At 44.4% G+C, this 17,587-nt stretch overlaps 1 protein-coding gene across 2 annotated transcripts in view; it reads right to left on the bottom strand.

The window, feature by feature from the left end:
• The window catches only part of kcnd1 (potassium voltage-gated channel, Shal-related subfamily, member 1), a 41,914-nt gene extending 26,072 nt beyond the window's left edge, over nucleotides 1-15,842 (bottom strand). The window contains exons 1-2 of one of the 2 annotated variants that reach the window (XM_028994406.1): nucleotides 15,282-15,842; nucleotides 12,528-14,338 (exon numbers count right to left, since the gene is read on the bottom strand). In XM_028994406.1, coding sequence (XP_028850239.1) covers nucleotides 12,528-13,642 — 1,115 coding nt within the window. In that variant the 5' untranslated portion in view covers nucleotides 13,643-14,338; nucleotides 15,282-15,842. The remainder of the gene's footprint in view (nucleotides 1-12,527; nucleotides 14,339-15,281) is intronic. The other variant, XM_028994407.1, reaches the window with a different exon arrangement.
• Nucleotides 15,843-17,587: the final 1,745 nt, after the last annotated feature.

Raw genomic sequence — 17,587 nt, 5'->3', positions numbered from 1 at the left:
AAATGATTTTGTTTTTGGCAATAGCTGCTGACCCATTACCCACCATTCCCGGCACTGCACAGCCCCCCAGGCACAAATCCAGGAGGTTTAGTGGATCCTCCTGAATTAGATTCTGCTCGTGCATTCATCAGCTGACCGAGGGGACTGAAGAAACGCGCGTTGCCGCGCCTTCACACCAAATGTTCAGCACGAGTTGCTGTGGCAATGACAAGAACTTTAAATGAACCATCTACCCTCCACCCCCAAGGGGACGAGCCAATCTCCCTCCTTGAAGCTCCCACTCAGAAAAGGTTTGGGGAAGCATGACTGGGTTTCCCGGCTCAACCAGCCAGCTGTTGTCCATTATTACCTGTTTTATTTTACAATTTTCTTTCAATTCTTATTGCTTATCTGCTGCACTAGTGATAACAGGCATCTCTGGACTCTTCATATTCCATTTGCCCTATTGTTCAGTTTTAATTACATTTTAATGGCTAGAGAATTAAAGCCGTTTTTACTCTAGGTTTGTCTAGAAACGTATAATTTGGCAATAATAATAGGCTTCAAATAATCATTTTTAAGGACGTTTTAAGGCTGAACACCGGAGCAGTGCATCAGGGGCTTTTTTGCCTGTCACTGGCATGCACATTAAGGGCCGATTTGCAACAGAGTTAAACAAAGTTTATTTAAAGCATTGCCATAGTTACCGGCCAGCAAACGTTTCCTTCTTTGAGACAGATTGATGGTACTTTCACTAGGGTAACGATTTTCACCATCTGAGACGCTTTTCTGAATGCTGTCATGGCATTAACGGATACTCTAATAAATAAACACATACATAGGGCAAGTATGCTGTTCAGATACGCAGAATCCAATAAATACAAAAACAAGAAGCTTGCTAGGTATCTTGGAGAGGAGGAACTGCATTTCTTTTCCCCAAGGCACAATGTATAATGTAATTATTGGATTTCAAAGTGCCTGTATATCCTTCTGAGGGGCAAAAAGTATATATTTTAGGGCTGTGAATTGGTTTAAAAATAAATAAGTGATGAGTATAAAGCATATATAAAGCTGCGGCAGAGACAGGTGGAAGAAAGAGTCTCAGGCAGGGAGTGACAGGGAGATGATCTGGTCTTTTTTTCTTTTTTAATAAAACAGCTGACTCTGACCATAAATAACATTTTACTTTGGTTCTGCCAAAAGTTCAGTTGGGCAAAGTTTTTTTAATTTGCGTGACATGTAAAAGATTATTTTGAGTATGAGACTATTTTGCCTCCACATTTATGTAGGGATTGTCTGGCTAGGATAAATTTTGCATAGGACGTAAACAACCTGGGGTCGTGTTAACTGCAGTGTTGAGGAGTGACGAGTTACTTGTAACAGCGTTATGTAATTTAATTGAAAGATTCATGATTACAATTTTAGTTACATCTTAATATTGAATTCAAATCCTTGCTGGTATATTTAATAACGGCTTGTAGCAGGAATCATGGTAAGTGTATTTTTCAGTGCAGCACCTGCTGACTATAAAAAGCCCTGTGATGCGGACGTTGTTAATTGAATGTCACGACTTGTCTGTTCGGATGTTGGAGCTGGACTGGACCGTATCCTTCCACTGATCACTGCCATCACTAAAGGGTTAAAGTCAGCAATATATTTGTCATGAGCTTACTTTCTTTTCAAAGTACATCATTATACGAAAAATAGAAATAATAATACCCACCTACTATGGCATAGGGGCAAGGCGTGGGATTACTTGGGAATTATTGGAAGCGTGTGGGAGATGGTGCAGACTAGTCAAGCGGCCAACCCAATTACAAACCAAATGCGTCAAATCCCAATTCCATAGAATCCCATTGTATTCTATGTAATGCACGCCTGAAGAACGATATTCCTCTGCGCCCAACAAATCGGCCAGTAGAACTTTAACCTTTGTTATGACCCATTGTCACGCAACCAATAGAAACAGAGCATTGAAGTAGCTCTGACAGCAAGTTGGAGGCGAGGTGGCTTATAGGAATGATTTTAAGTTGATTATAGCAATTTAATTCAACCATGTCATCTTACTGTGTCACCAGGAGGAAGGTGGCCAGAGGTGAAGGTGTGAACAGTCACTGGTCTCACTCTTTGATTATCAATGCATCACGATGCATCCCATCAATTTTTCTACCTTACTCTACATTCTGTTTCCAAACATGTCAATGAGATGAGAGTTAAGGCCTTGTTCACATGGATGTCTGGACCAGGCATTTTTCTGGTGTTCGCGAACTGAACATCAACTGTTTTTCTGGTCATTGGAGCAAACCGAACTGTCCAAACAGGCATTCAGCACCAGTGTTCGGTCAGCTCCGCGAATAAATGCTACATGCAATGTTTTCTTGCCGTCAATTTCCTTCAAAATTCTGACGAGTGTTAAACAGCAACAAGTTTTAAACACCATCAAGCGAATCGTCCACATCTGCATTGCAATTCATTGATTTTGAGATACATTTTTCGGAGACCCCAAATGATAACTACACACCAACTTCTCTGTCTGTTAGCTGTAATAATAAGGTATAGTAACAAATGCATTATGTGGTGGTAGTAGCCAACTGTCTATGAACCAGAAGACCACAAGCCAACCATGGAGTTATTCAATGGTCTCGGTCTAGAATGTTACATTTTTATTTAGCAGTGTTTTTGACTTCATAAAAATTTTATGACTTTAAAACCGTATGATTTTACAGTAAAATGAGGCCTGAAGTCTGACCATGTGGTCTCTGTTATTATATTTATTAAATTGATCAATTATAATGATATTACTCTAATTCAGGTATTGAAAGGCAACATTAATATATATATATATATATTTTTTTTTTTTGCAAAAATGTTTTATTAGTACACAAATCCCTTTTAGCCCTTCAGCCCTTCAGTTATACTTTCTAAAGATCCTTGACTCTTTTGACAGTATAACATACTGCTGTTTTCTCTGTCCCTGGCCAGGCTCAGCCGTATATCTAAAGAGTCTCTTCATATGTCGTATTCATGAACCTATGGCAGATAAATCAGCAGCAGATGCAGTACAGTGTTAAGGTATCGAGAAGTCAGTATTTCTCCTACCATCTCTTCACGGACTCCTTCTACTCACTACTGTTTTGCATTTAGCCGCCATTACTGGCCCAGCGGCAGTTGCGTCCCAACCGTCCCAACATACAGCAGCAATAAATAAGCCCCTGGTTCCAGCTGTGCACAAAGGTAGTAATGGCCACCCATTAAGGCCATGCTGCAAATTGCCGTGACCTCTGGCTCATTAGTTAGTGTCCTACAGCAGGGAAATGTCTGCCTAATTATACTCTGTCTGATCTTTGGTAAGTTCCTCAGTTAACGGAAATTCAGGCCATGCTAATCAAATTACTATTGCATTTTTTGCAAAAAGGGCTGTTTGTTTTTGTAATTTAATTAAGAAACATAATTCATATGTACTATACTACCCCATGGAAATCAGCAATCCATTATCTGACATCAGTAGAACAATACCTACAATCAATCAAAAAAGGATTCAAAATGCAGAAATGTCCATCTGTTGAAAAGCCAATACTTGGGGCTGAACGGTGGAAGGCTGACCTTTTTACATTAAATAACGTAAACAAATGCCCCTTTTAACCCTACATCAAATTCAGCCAGAGCTGAATGATTCTACATGACATTGCTGGTTCAAATCCCGAGCTGCCCACTGCTCACTAAGGGTGATGGGTCAAATGCAGAGGACACGTTTCGTTGTGTTTCAAAATGACAATCACTTCACTTTCATGCGGTGATTATAGGAATAACAACGATGCCAAGTTTGACCCAGACCACCATGGAACCTTCGAATGTCACCTACTAAGTACAAAGGAGATTTCAACTGCAGTAAAAAATCGGGAATTGCGCATGCTTGTGTCTTGAAGAGTGGAATGAGAGCATTTGTTCTGTGGTTTTTGACTGGAAGGTTGGTGATCACCGCTACTTTGTAAATGAATGAATCAATAAAGGCATTTATCCTTCCAAACGTTCCATTTTTCTGTCGTAAATAGCCACGAGGCGCTGAGCTCTACCTGGCGGACCAGGATGGGCTCCCTGTGGTGAGATCAGTTCCAGTTTTTTTCCTCTCCTTAAGTGACATTGAAAACTTACCCCCCCACCCCCAACCCCCCCAGCGGAACCAGTCGCATGTTTGCGGGGGCGATAAATCACGGGGAAGAAGGCGGATCCAAGGTGATTAAATAAGCCAGTGGCAAGCGCGGAGGGATCCGATGGCCTCGGCCGCCTTTTTTCAATAAATCACTTTTCCCCGTCACCTCGGATGCAGTTCTGGTGGTGGAACAATTGTGACATTAGCCGCCAATGAGACGAGTGACAAATGAAATCACGCCATGGAGGGGGGTGACAGATGAGGTGAAGCTAACTTCTTGACGTACGTCTGTAACAAGCTGCGTGGCTGCTGCTCCTCCTGCCACGATGGACCAAGAGATATCCTAGTTGTTCGTCCTTCGGGGCCTGAAGAAAAGAGGGGGAAATGGAGACCGCACCCCCATATTCCTGGAGCCCCCACAGCATGACACGCAACCCGCTAGATGAAGGCGGCTTTCTTTCTAATGTGTCAATGTGGTGCAGGGTGGGGGCTAGGAAGAGCGTAAGGACATGAGTGCCATGATCAGACCCGAGAAGTGTCCTGTTAGCCCCAGAGTCCGTTACATGCTACTTATTTAATAAAGACGGGAGAGTGTTTGTTTGTTCTTCTCTTTTTTCCCGTTTTTGTTTGTCGTTATTCATTGAAATTTGTTTCTTATGTATTTCTTTATTTATTTGTTAATAAAATACTGGTGAATTTTTTTTTTGATGTGAGGTTTGCAATGGCCTCTGTCTGAAGGAAATATAGCTTCCTTGTTGCATCAGCATGTACACTTCTAATAAAAAACAACATGTAATCCCAACAAAGTGACTGATATGCTTTTTCTTGATTGCTTTGACCTGCTTAAAGAAACTGTTCTTCATCAATTTGGTCTTCATCATCGCCATCTCATCAGAGCAGAAGGCATCTCCTGCTAATGTGTGAACAGTTTTTCATTGGATTCGCAATTTTCGTACACACTTTTGCATAACAGATGAACACGGGTGTCTTTCAAGCAGCCCAAAATCTGTCATGTTAACGATGGTGACCAAAAAGAAGCCACCTATTCCCAACTATTTGAAAGTACCTTGATCAGTAATACGTGGCACAACTCCAAGCAGAGCTGCACCATCGCACTGACCGCCACATTTTTCTGTCTAATGTGCACCAGTTGAGTAGTAGAGCGCATACATTTGGGGCAGTGGTGGCCTAGCGGTTAAGGAAGCGTCCTCGTAATCTGAAGGTTGCCGGTTCGAGTCCAGATCCATCAAGGTGCCATTGAGGTCCCACTGAGCAAAGCACCGTCCCCACACACTGCTCCCCGGGCGTCTGTCATGGGCTGCCCACTGCTCACCAAAAACAGAGGACACTTTTTGTTGTGTCACCGTGTGCTGTGCCGTTCATCACAATGACAATCACTTCCCTCACTCACTTATTTGGCAGAAAGTTATGTTGCATGAAGTAAAATTTGCTTTTGTTGCGTATCTTAGGCATTGTTAAAGCAAAGGCGAACTAAATGTGACATTTTTATCGCCGTGCTCCTGTTCAGGCCCGTGTGTTGACTGGTTTGAACATGTGGAGTTTGACTGGAATTGAAAGGAGGAGAAAAGGTGATGCGGACAGAGAGGAGTGAGGACGCTGCAGATGTAGGACGTCTGCCGGCTGCTGGGGACCCCAAGGGGACCGGCGTGGACAGCACCGAGGCAGACGAGAGTCCGCCAGGAAAATGCTTTGCCCACTTTGTCACTTCCTAACATGCAGGCAGTAAATAGGTCAGTCCGAGAATACAGAAGGGCCACAGCAAGGAGCTGTCAGACGGAGTGGGCCGGCCAATTATTTTTAGAAGAAACAAATACGGCGTTGAGCAGCTCACGAGCGCAGCCAGGCCCACTTTGCGCGTCTGAAACAGTTCACAGAACATGATTACAACTTTTTTTTTCTGGTTACACTTGATTGTCGACAATGATGTATGAAACATAGAAAAAGCACCTGACAGACACACAACACAAAGACCATCAGGCCCTTAAAGTCCCCAGTAAGGACCAAACAGGGATAATTCATCCGCTCCAAAATGTCACTTCCCTCATAAATCCCAGCCGATGGTTTTAAATAGTGTTTACCATTCATTTAGAAGTTGACGAACTTGCTTTATGTCATAAATGCCATATAATGGGCCATGGGTCTTGGTGCATAAAATGACTTCTTGCTGGTCAGCGTTTTCTCTCGCTAATAAAGGGGTGGGGGGGGTGGGCAAAGTGTTAACATCTGGTTGCTGCAAGACATGTAACCACCACCCCTGGTACAGTTTAACAGTCTGTGGGTCGCAAATGCAGTTATTGAAGGAACATTTATATATATTTTTCTTTTTCTGCTCTTTCGTCCATATATCAGACACAATAATAAAACTACCGGCCTTGTACATTGTGTTGGTCACCCATCGGGTCGCCAAAACAGCTCTGATGCATCAAGGGCTGAGCCCTACAAACCTGGGGGATTTGAAGGACAATTTTATTCAGACCATTACTGAGCAATGTCTGGCATGTGCCTTCGTCCCAAAGACCCTGACACCTCATTCCATTGCCCCATGGTCCAGTTTAGAAGCTTCTGGTGGTGGAAAGCCATACCTTTCTATCAAGTCCAGCATTACAGGACATCAATGAGCCTCCAAAAACTGACCTTGCTGTCACCATTTTATAGAGCAAATCAATGTATAGTCTGACTCCAGAACTCAATTCACCAAGCCCACCTTCTGAACATCCCTTTTCAGACCGCAGAAGAAGCTTTGTCTAAGCTTGATGGCACTTGCCGGGTGCCTGGGACAGTGAGGAGTGTATTCCAGGCAAACGTGTCTCTCTTCACACGGTGCAAACACCTGATCAACCTCCCAGCAGGGCAGACGGTTCTTTAGCCACACAATACCCCATGATAATGCCTGCGTATGTAAAAGTGTTCTGCTTCTGTAGAGGTCAGAAGAGCTTTTTGTTTTATTTTTTGGGCATGTTTAAGCTCCGACGTCTACTGATGACTGCAGATAAACACTTTTTCATGCTCTCAGGATCCCTCTCTGAGATTAGACATTAAATCTGTAATGAAATCAGTAGGGGGGAAAAACAGCCGTCTAGAAACAGGGATTAGATCAGTTCCCTGTTATCAAAGTAACTAGAAAGCGGGGCGTCTGGGGCTAATTCCTCCTCCGACTGTCACAGCTCCATCCCTGCATGATTTAATAAGAGTCGTATCAGAGAGACAACTTGTCTTACAGCCTCTACATTATAAAGGTCACCGCCAGGGTCTTGGACGAGGACAAGATCACATTTTAATTCCAGTGGCATTAGAGGGTCCCTCTTTAAACATAGATAATGGGAGAAATAAAGGGCCAATTGATTGATTGGCTCATTAAGTACCCCCACACTCCATCGGGACTGCAGGACGGGGCAGAACACCCACTGTAACGACCCTGGAATCACCTCGAGTAGACGTGTTGTTTTACTCGTTCACATGGCAAGGACATCCGGCAGCTTGTGTCCCCGATCTTGCGTCCCTATTACCACGTTTGACCCCAAGCGATGTACAGTAACGTGTTTTTAATGACTCTCACTGCCACCGTCCTCGGCTGCCAAACGGCCTGCCTCCCCCTAAAACACCTTTGGCTAGTGGCGACACTTTCTGAAGTTAAATAACTGTTTGTGGCCATAAATAACTTTGTCACGATTACGTCAGCGGCGCGGCTCACATGAAGGCGAAAGGAGACAGGGGATTGTCGAATGACGCTCAAATGAAATAGTCCGATTTCTCCGCCGCGGCTTGTAGGGATGGATTGTTGCGAGGTCCCCTGAGCCGAATATTGTTGAAGGGCAGCGTTTTTTTTTTTTTTTTTTTTCCCACAAGACTCTTATGCAACACGATAACAGATGGTGAGTGGCGGGAGAACGTGGCTCTGGAGAGCGGGAAAGTGACGCAACGTGAATGAAGAGGATTGTCCTCGATACTCAAACATTATCAAAATCAGCCTTAATTAATCAAATCTAAAACAACCTGAGCGACACTCTGGGCTGATGTCAAGTACAAGTGGGCCGTTGTAATATTGATGCATCTATGTAAATTCTGAATTTATATATTTTTTCTGAAAAGATAACAACTGAGGGGCTTTGTGTTGGCCTTTTAAAAAAGGTCGATTTTTTTGCGGTGGCCTAGCGGGCAAGGAAGCGGACCAGCAGTCAGAAGGTTGCCGGTTCAAATCCCAAACCGCCAAGGCGTCACTGAGTAAAGCACCGTCCCCACGTGCTGCTCCCCGGGCGCCTGTCATGGCTGCCCACTTCTCACCAAGGGTGATGGGTTAAAAGCAGAGGACACGTTTCGCTGTGTCACCGTGTGCTGTGCATCACAATGTCAACCACATCAATTTCGTATTCATTCACAAATCAGACGCCGCTAGAGACGGGGGTCACGTAATTGCCAACTGAGCGGCGTCTGGATCAGCATACATCACCTGCAGCCTTTTCTGCACACTAAGGCCAAAGGTTTAACAAGCCATCATCTTCGAGCATCGCTCAGGAGCAGAAGCCGGTTAAACCATTAATGCATCTGGTGATCGTTCTGCTCGGTCAGCAAGAAACGGGGAAAACGTGTTCATTTGTTGGGGCCTTTCATCCATTTATTAGCTTGAAGCCAGATGCAGGCAAATGCTTACTTTCACTTATTATTCTGCCCTGGCTTCCGTCGTGGTCTAAAACGTGGGAAGCGTTAACGTACGCAGCATCCGGCACAGGCGGGAGTTTTGATGCCACTTTTCAGTAATTGTCCCACAGGAGCATAAATATGATAATGAATGCACGACAGTGAGGATGCAAATGCACAATTTCGTAATGAACATGTTATGATTAGCTGATCAGTAGCTTATTTACAGTTTACGGTCATGCGTTTCTGCCGTTCGAAATTTCCCAATTAACGAGATTTTCTTTTGAACTGAGCCTAACTGACACATTGTCATTGCTTCCAGGCGATGTAAAGACTGATTGATCTGTGTGCAAATTAACTACTCTCTATGATGCTACAACCCGAACGGAGATCAATACCGTTTCACACTTTTACAGAGTATCTCAGAGGCTTTCTGAAGATAACTGGAAATCTCACTTCAATACACAGCCATATCAGAAAAGGCACATGGATGAGTAATGTTACTGTAGGTCGTGGAAGGGATTGTAACAGTGGGGCTCCCCCCTGGCGTCCAGCGGTTACCGAATTCCGGCCACACCCCTTCCCAATTCCCAACACCTGGATTTCACTCCTTTTAAAGGAGTGCCTGCACCAGTGTTCCAGGTCCGGCTACACGGCAGAGACGGTGCCACCCGCCCCGCCGGTTTTAAGAGTCGAGGTCCTGGTGTCCTGGTGTGCGTTATCGATGGTTTTGATGTGTCGTGTGTTTCAGATTGTGGTGTGAGTGATCCCATCCTTCTCCCATGTCCACTTCACCAAAGCAGATTCCTTTGTTCGTCCTGTAAAACAATAAACTGCTTTTTTGTACGAGCGCTTGCACCTGGGTCCCCCCCTTCCTTGGTGTCGTGACGGGGAGTTTTTCACGATGCTGATAATGCTGTAAAAATATTGTCTCAAATTCATCCAAATGAAACGCAACGTCTTCGCAAAATTGATGCCTGGGTGCTTGGGGTCTATACAGTTTTCATCACTAGTAATTCAATAACACTGATTACGTCTGTTCGCACCACGGCAGCTGTATCCAAGCAACTCATATGCTAATGTATACGATGAGTTCCGTTTTTTGCAAGCCTGCTTTATTCCTCAGCCAGGGCTTGGGAGGCATTATGCCTCTTTTTGCAGGTAGCGCTGGAGAGGAGGACAGTGTAATTTAATCTGGAACGTATCAAACCCGGTCCTCCAGCAGGAAATATGTACGCGCCGACGGAGGGCGAAGTCGGTGAAAATACATGATTTATTGCGCAAATTCTAATGGGGATATTAATGCCAGGTTCTTGACATTTGCACACCAAAAGGTAATATTATGATCAATGCTACTATTTACTATTTGCATAACTCACATTAAGCTCCTTTGGAGAAAAAATAATACATATATTAAAAAATATATATCTATCTATCTATATATAAAACAGACTGGAGTCATTAGCTCTAATGATATTTTAATACTTAAACTGACCTACCATACATTCTGCTTTTTGCCAAATGGCATTAGATGGCTGAGACTGCAAAATAAAAGATGACTGTGGTCTTATCGAAATAAATGTTTTGGTAAAGGAAAAAAAGCACAGCAGCACACCTCTCCTCCTGTCTCTACAGCCATGTTCAGAATGCTGATGGACCGGCGCTACCATGAGACCGGACCAATCCGACACTCACTCACTCACTTTGCTTATTCATCCTGACAGACACACACACACACAGCTTGCACGCAACAAATGAAAAGGGAATGTTTCTCATTCCAGGTCGACCTGAGCAAGAACATCATATTGGATCGATTAATAAAGGTTGCTATTGCACGAAAACCTTGGAATTCCAAACCTAGCTGGCTGGTATTATGACATACACTGTCAAAAAAATGCCTGTTATTTTATTACTATAACTATACCAAAACCATGGTCAGACATAATCATTTATTAATCACTGATAAGAACATATTTTTTTTATTTATTTAAGTGTACAGCATTTTGGTCAGCCCCTTTGTTGTGTTAAAGTGCTTTATAAATAATTATGGTATGGTATGGTACATGCTCACATGGGTGGGTAGTATTATTCTAATGAAATTCTAATGGTTTGGCAAATAGAAGAAATCGGATCAGCTTGTTGAATACCCTGTTTTTTTACCCTGAGGTGAGCCATAAAATCAAGTCAAGGGTTGTGCACTGTTCAGATTTATACAATATGTCCCCTCTGAAGTAAAATTCTGATTTAATTTAAACTGTACGTCCTGCTTACCTCTCAAAAACTGCTGTATCCACTGCTCGGTCCAAGTTTATTGTATTCTGCTCGCATTGACAGAAACTGCCCGCTGTACTGCACTATTGCACTTTGTTAATTATTTCCATACACTTCATTACTTTAATCAACTGCCAATACGTCCATACGCAAAGCCCTTTTCCCCTTACGTTTATTATCAGAAATTAATTGTTGGTTTATTATACCAGTGTTATAACTTTTATTGCAATTCCTGAGCCAAATTCCAAGCAAGTGTAAATTTAATTGAATCTGAGCCAGACTACAAGATGTGAACCCTGGGGCTGTATGTAAACTCAAATGAGAACATCAGATTCATGTCAACATGTAAATGAGTTACACGGTGGTTCTAAAAACTGCCTATAATGCATCGGTGTGCAACAGCAGGTTTCACCCAAGTTATACATATGAAAACGCCCGTCTATAGTAAAACAGGCCCGGTGTACTGTGCGGATTTCCTGACTCTATAATACATCGTAGCTTCGTAAGCCATCAGTCATGTTCTATTTCAATAAATCAAATGGACGCAACGTTGCCTGAGTAAAGCTCCTTTCTTACTTGTTCTTTTTTTCTTAACGAAGAGACAAGATGGCAAGATGGCTGCACATCTGGGAGCTCGTGTCGTTCTGCGTACGCCACTGACTCAACAAGCACAGGGGGCAAATTGCGTTAACCCTCGCCACTGCACGTTGCCCTCCATACGGAGAGGACTGGCGAAAGCGCTCGGGGCCAGGCTTCTGTTTCCCCATCCATCTCTCACAGTTCATTATCAAACAGTAAAATAGACTCCTACACGTTTCACACATATTCAGTTCACCCATTCAGACTGCGATTCTCTGAAACGCTTCCAAAAATAATTCTGAATCATTTGTCATTACACAAAAAAAAAAAAACAGCCCTGCCAGGGTCAGATCATCAGAAGATAAAATAGGAAGAACGCAGGCGTCCTGAAGAAAGCATCTGTTAGGCGAAGGACACATACTGATTTGTGTTTAATGGACTGGGGGATTGTTGTCTCCCACAAACAAGCAGGATGACGCAGGAAGCCATGAAGAAGAGGTCTGAGGGGACACACTGACACCCATGTTCCCTCGTCTTCTGCAGTGCGTCCCTCCCACAGCTATTCGGATCGCAGAGGCGCGTCCAGAAGAGCACAACATGAATGACGTTCGAATCAATCCGTACCATTCCGCTAAATTCGGCGTTTTCTAGCGTTTTCTTAAATAAGACTTTGTCTGATAAGACTTTGTCTTTAGTTACACGCCCATTCACAGCGAAAGCTTCAAGGTGTGAAGACGCTGGAGGATGTAAAAACGACACCATCAGGCAGCCACAGCCCTTTAAGCGGCTAATGTTGACGCCGTGATGAACATGCCACCAGTCGGGAGGCGCTACAGGAGCACGTGGGTCACTGTACATGAACTAAAGCACTGCAGCAGCGGCAGAGACTCACCCCAGCGTAGTCATGGTGACGATGGTGTACCAGAACGAGGCGGGGATGCTGGTGAAGTTGGTGCCCTTGGTGCCCTTCTCGGCGTAAAACATGACCGTGGCGAAGATGATGATGGCCATGGTGAGGGAGAAGAGGAGGAAGCCGAGCTCGGAGGCGCAGCTCTTCAAGGTGTAGCCCAGGATGCGCAGGCCCTGCGAGTGGCGGGAGAACTTGAAGATTCGGAAGACGCGGAACACCCGCAACGTGACGAAAGCCCCGCTCACGTCCTCGTTCTCGGGCATGACCAGGCCAATGTAGTACGGCATGATCGCCACCACGTCAATCACGCTCATCACCGAGCGCATGAACTTGCAGCGGCTGGGCGCGGCAAAGAGTCTCATTAGGTATTCGAAGGTGAAGATGAGCACGCAAGCGGTGTCCATGCAGAAGAAAGCCAGGGAGTACTTCTCGCCGCACGGTAGATCCTTTGTGCTGCCCTTGAGGGGCCGACAGGGAACGGTCTCCACGACGTTGGCGATGACCGAGACGGCGATGAAAAAGCCGGTGACGTAGTAGAAGACCAGCGCCATGGTGCTGGTGTGGGGATTCTCGAAGGCCCTCCACAGCCTCTCGCGGGCAGTGCTGTCCGGGGGCAGGGGGGCGTCGGTGGCCTCGCCCGCCTCCGTGTCCTCCGCCAGGCGCTCCTGGTTCTCCTTCTTCCGGTCGCGGTACTCTTCCATGCAGCAGTCCCCGATGATCTCCGGCACGATGCCGTAAAACGCCAGCTCCTCGTCGAAGGCCTGGATGCACTCGTGCCGGGGGTAGTGCAGTTTGCCAGTTCGGTAAAAGTTGAGGATGTGGCGGAACATTTCTGGGTCCCTGTCGAAGAAGTATTCCTGAGTGTCCTCATTGTAGAAGAACTCCTTCTCCGAGCTGCCCAGAAGGGTGTCGGGATAGCGGTCCAGCGTGTTCTTCCACGTCTGGAAGCGCAGGCCGCTGACGTTTACGAAGAGAATCTCATCGCTGCGGCTCTTCTTGTCTACCGGCGGCTTGGGCATGGTCTTCTTGGCCAGGGGAAGCCAGCCAACGGCCGCTGCTCGGGCGAAGGGCAGCCATGTCGCCACTCCGGCGGCCATCTTTTCTCAGCGCCTCAATTCGTCGCTAGGGGCAGATCGTTACAGGTGGAGGGTGCCGGGAGGCCCTGGGGGTCTGAACCGTTTCAGGTCGCGGAGAAAAGGGACTGAGGGTCGAAAACTACTCATCCATCCGCTTTTTCCTCATGCCCGTCCACCTACTTCACAAGAACGCCGCTAATTGTAGGAGATGAAAAAGTCTTCATCGTCCAAGACTGGGAGTCGCTGTCAAGCCATTAGTCAGTCTGGAAACGGAGGAAGCGTCAGTCTGAAAAAAGCATATTCCAAAAGGGACTTATTTGTACAAATTTGTTTTAAAATCTAGCAGCGTATGGCTTCGAGGAGCAGTCATAAAAGCGTCTGCTGGTTGTGATCTTTTTTTTTTTTTGTTCCTTGGTGGTTACTCTCCAGCTCTTCTTCTCAGAAGATGTGTTGCAGCACTGTGGTGTTTAAAAGTTTTATTGAATCGTGATGATGGCCTCGAAAGTTGCAAGATAGACAAATATCTCCCTCTCTCGCTCTCAGTACCGCACTCCGCTTTTGATTACGTGAGTGGCTCAGTCTTTCCGCTCCGGCTCTAAAATACACAGGCTGCTTTCCAAGCCCGGAGTGTCTATTCACTTTTCTGATAAGCCTTGTGAATGGAGAACCTGGGATCTCAGGAGCCTCTGCTCCTTGTATGGCCGTCTTTTTACAAACCTGTCAAAACACACAATGCACACGACGTAAGACGCTGTGCAGCGGCGAACCGTAAAACCTATCTGGGCTCTTCAGGCTGTTTGGGATGGCAAGGTAAAGTAATCCAATTTTCTTCACCAATTTCCATACACGCTTGCATCAACGTACAATCATGCTGGTAAACACACACACACACACATATATATATATATATAAACAGTTTAAAAGTTAAATGCATATATTTTCTAAAAAACGTGAGCAATATGTGTAACTATATGAGTATTTAAAAGGCAAAACTAGAGCTATGCATATTTCATAGTTTAGATTTACAGGCGGTGGTTTTAGCCATGACTTGACATGCTTTCCGAGTGATTATGAAAGTCAAATGAAAGATGCATGACACTGTGACAAAGTTTCAGGCAGCTGACGGCCCAGCCGCGATGAGAGGATGCGCACCGGGCCCCCACGGTGCACAGCAGCGCATGACCGTGAGCTAATTAAATAGACGCCGGGGTCTTGTACGAAAGACAGGTGCCCGCGTCTACGGCCGCATTGCCACACAGGGCCAAACATGCGCTCCAAATCAAAAATCAATACTACATTATCCCCGGCTTCCTGCTCCACGGAGCAACAGCGTTCTTTTAAGAGAACCCCCCCCCCGCCGGGGAGGAGGAGAGAGAACGGGATGCTCCGGTATCTTCAGGTGCAAAATTACATTGACTGCCTGCCCTATTTGATCTGCAGTGTGAAAGTGTTCGTTCTTAAACTGGTCCTTTCCAGCACACTTTCTTTCATTAAGAAAAATGTCCTGTTTGAAGCAGCAATCAAACTAAGTAATCCTGGTCCTTCAAAAAAAAGAGTTTTTTAAAAAGGCTCCTATAAATCAGCGATGAACTTCAAAGCATGCAGCTGGACCCAACGTGGGATTTACGTCCTATTTCTGCCTCGATAAGATCATAGTTACCTTCGATTGTAGATGGAGCAGGGGAGCCTGGGGGGTCCAGCGCGATGGGAGAGAGGACGGAGGATGGAGCCGGCACTGGATGGACAGGTACGGAGGAGCCGCTCTGATGCAGTACTACAACATCGTACTCGGGGGTGGTGAGGCTCAGCCCTGATGGCTCTCTCTCTCTCTCACTCTCTCTTTCTCTCCTCCTCCGGCTCAGATGTGTGCCTGCGTTCGCTCTCACACACTCTCTCTCCCTCTCATTTGCTTGCTCGACCTACCCACTCCCTCTCTCTGGCTTCAGTTTTCCCTCTCTCTACCTCCCTGCCCTTCTCCCTCATAAACACACCTTAGTGCTTAATATCTCTCAAAAATGCATTACATTCCACTTTGGGGTAGAAAAAAAGATGAGAAGTGTTGTATCATGTAAATCGAACTCTTCGAATGGCTCGGCGAGATGGTCGGGGCTGCAGTGGTCTGACTTTGACTCAGCTTATTTTAATGGATTCTTTTAATGAACGAATGTTAAAGAAGCACAATGTCCAGGCCTGATATCATATTTAGCCCCGGAAAGGTCTGTGGGGTAAAAAAAAACGAGAGGAAGACAGAGTGGCTGTTCTATAAGCACGTGGGGAAGTACTGTCACATCTGCACTACAGCATCGGAATACCAAACGACAACGTTCACGGAACCAATTTACAGTTTATATGCAACACAACTGTCTTACAGCAGACAAATGACAAAAGCGAGAGGCCAAAGATGAACGGCAGCTGTGGACAATATTACATAAAGGGATAAAAATTACAAGCAGTGCTGAAATACACTTTCCTTCCTTGAATTATTCATGGCACAGAATAGAGCAGGCTAGCGTCTGTTCATTTACCATTCATAAACAGCGCACTACACAGCCGCGCACCAGACCTAACATGAACATTCGCCTTGATGAATAGCATTAAGGTCCCTCATGGATTACAATTCTGCTTGCTAGAGACCAGCATTATTGCAGCATGTTTTTCATTGAAAACAGTCCACAACGAGAGAAAAAATTACTATTTAAATAGACTGAGAAAAAAAAATACGTCCATGTTCAATGTTAATATTTCATTCTTAATGCCAGCGTGCTGGCTTGCAAGGGTTGTTAGGTTAAATAATGCTTCCCTTTAAAAATACATTTTTATGTAAAGCTTGATCCCATGTGCAGGCACGCTGTTGACGATCTTTCTTTATCAGCGTAACTTGGGTTTTGGGGCTAGTTTTTATTCAGAACACCATATAGAACATATAGAATGTATTCATGAAGTGGTTTTGATCCTGTGACTTATGTTCAGTTTGGTACTACTGATAATTTCTGAATACTGACGGAAAGTTGGATTGACGGAAATGTTGGATTGGGTGCTACAATTAAAGATAAAATTGCAGAAAAACATTAAGTCAAGAGAATGAGAAAGAGTAAAAGAAAAAGTGCAAACTTTTTTAAGCTTCCTGCAAAATACACGACATAAATTTTTTACCAATAGAATTAAAAAGCGATTTAAATTTTAACAGAACAGAGAATAAGTAGAAGGTGCTACATGCAAAAACAACAACAAGATAAAATGGCTATTTAATGGCAAATTGCGAAATAAGATAAGTAATGTGGATTTCCCCAGAGATCAGTTCTTGGTCCTCTTTTTTTTTTACACAATGCCTGAAGGGAGAACTAAAACGCTTACAGATTTTTGTTGCAATTTTTTGCAATTTGTCCCTAACCACCCACCAATCAAACAGTATGAATACTGTCATCATGACATGGAATAAAACCATATCACAGGTTAACGATACATTTTTGTGCCTGTTTTACATAGCTGTCAGCAACGGATGCCACTTGAGCACCGTGCATATTATTCAGGGAAAAGGTCAGCAGTGTTTGTGCCATGTTTAATTTACTGCTGTCTACCTATGAATGATTTACAGAGAGGTGTAAAAAGCCATTCACTTGCTTCTAGCACTTCACTTAAAAGTTGTATCAGTGCATTGGCCTAACACTGGAACTTTACAGACTCTACAGCTAACTAAAATAAAGAATCATTCTGTCAGCCCTAGAAATGTGTACATTATTATTATAACTGAGTGAAATGCCAAGCTTTTAAACCAAAACCACTCTTATAAGACTAATCTTTTCTAAGCTCCAACTAATATATTTAAGAATTACAAATTTAACAGGAAATAATAAGAATATATCAACTGAATATGGTTTAGTAAGTCTGGCTGAAATTGCTCCTGACAGCACTTTTAAAATTCAAAGCACAACCTCTCCCAAATCAATTCCTTCTTTTGGGAGGAAC

The sequence above is a fragment of the Denticeps clupeoides genome, chromosome 10, assembly GCF_900700375.1.
Source record: "Denticeps clupeoides chromosome 10, fDenClu1.1, whole genome shotgun sequence".
Classification (NCBI taxonomy): Eukaryota; Metazoa; Chordata; class Actinopteri; order Clupeiformes; family Denticipitidae; genus Denticeps; species Denticeps clupeoides.
Note: the sequence above shows the minus strand (reverse complement) of the source record. Positions and strands in the feature narration are given on the sequence as shown.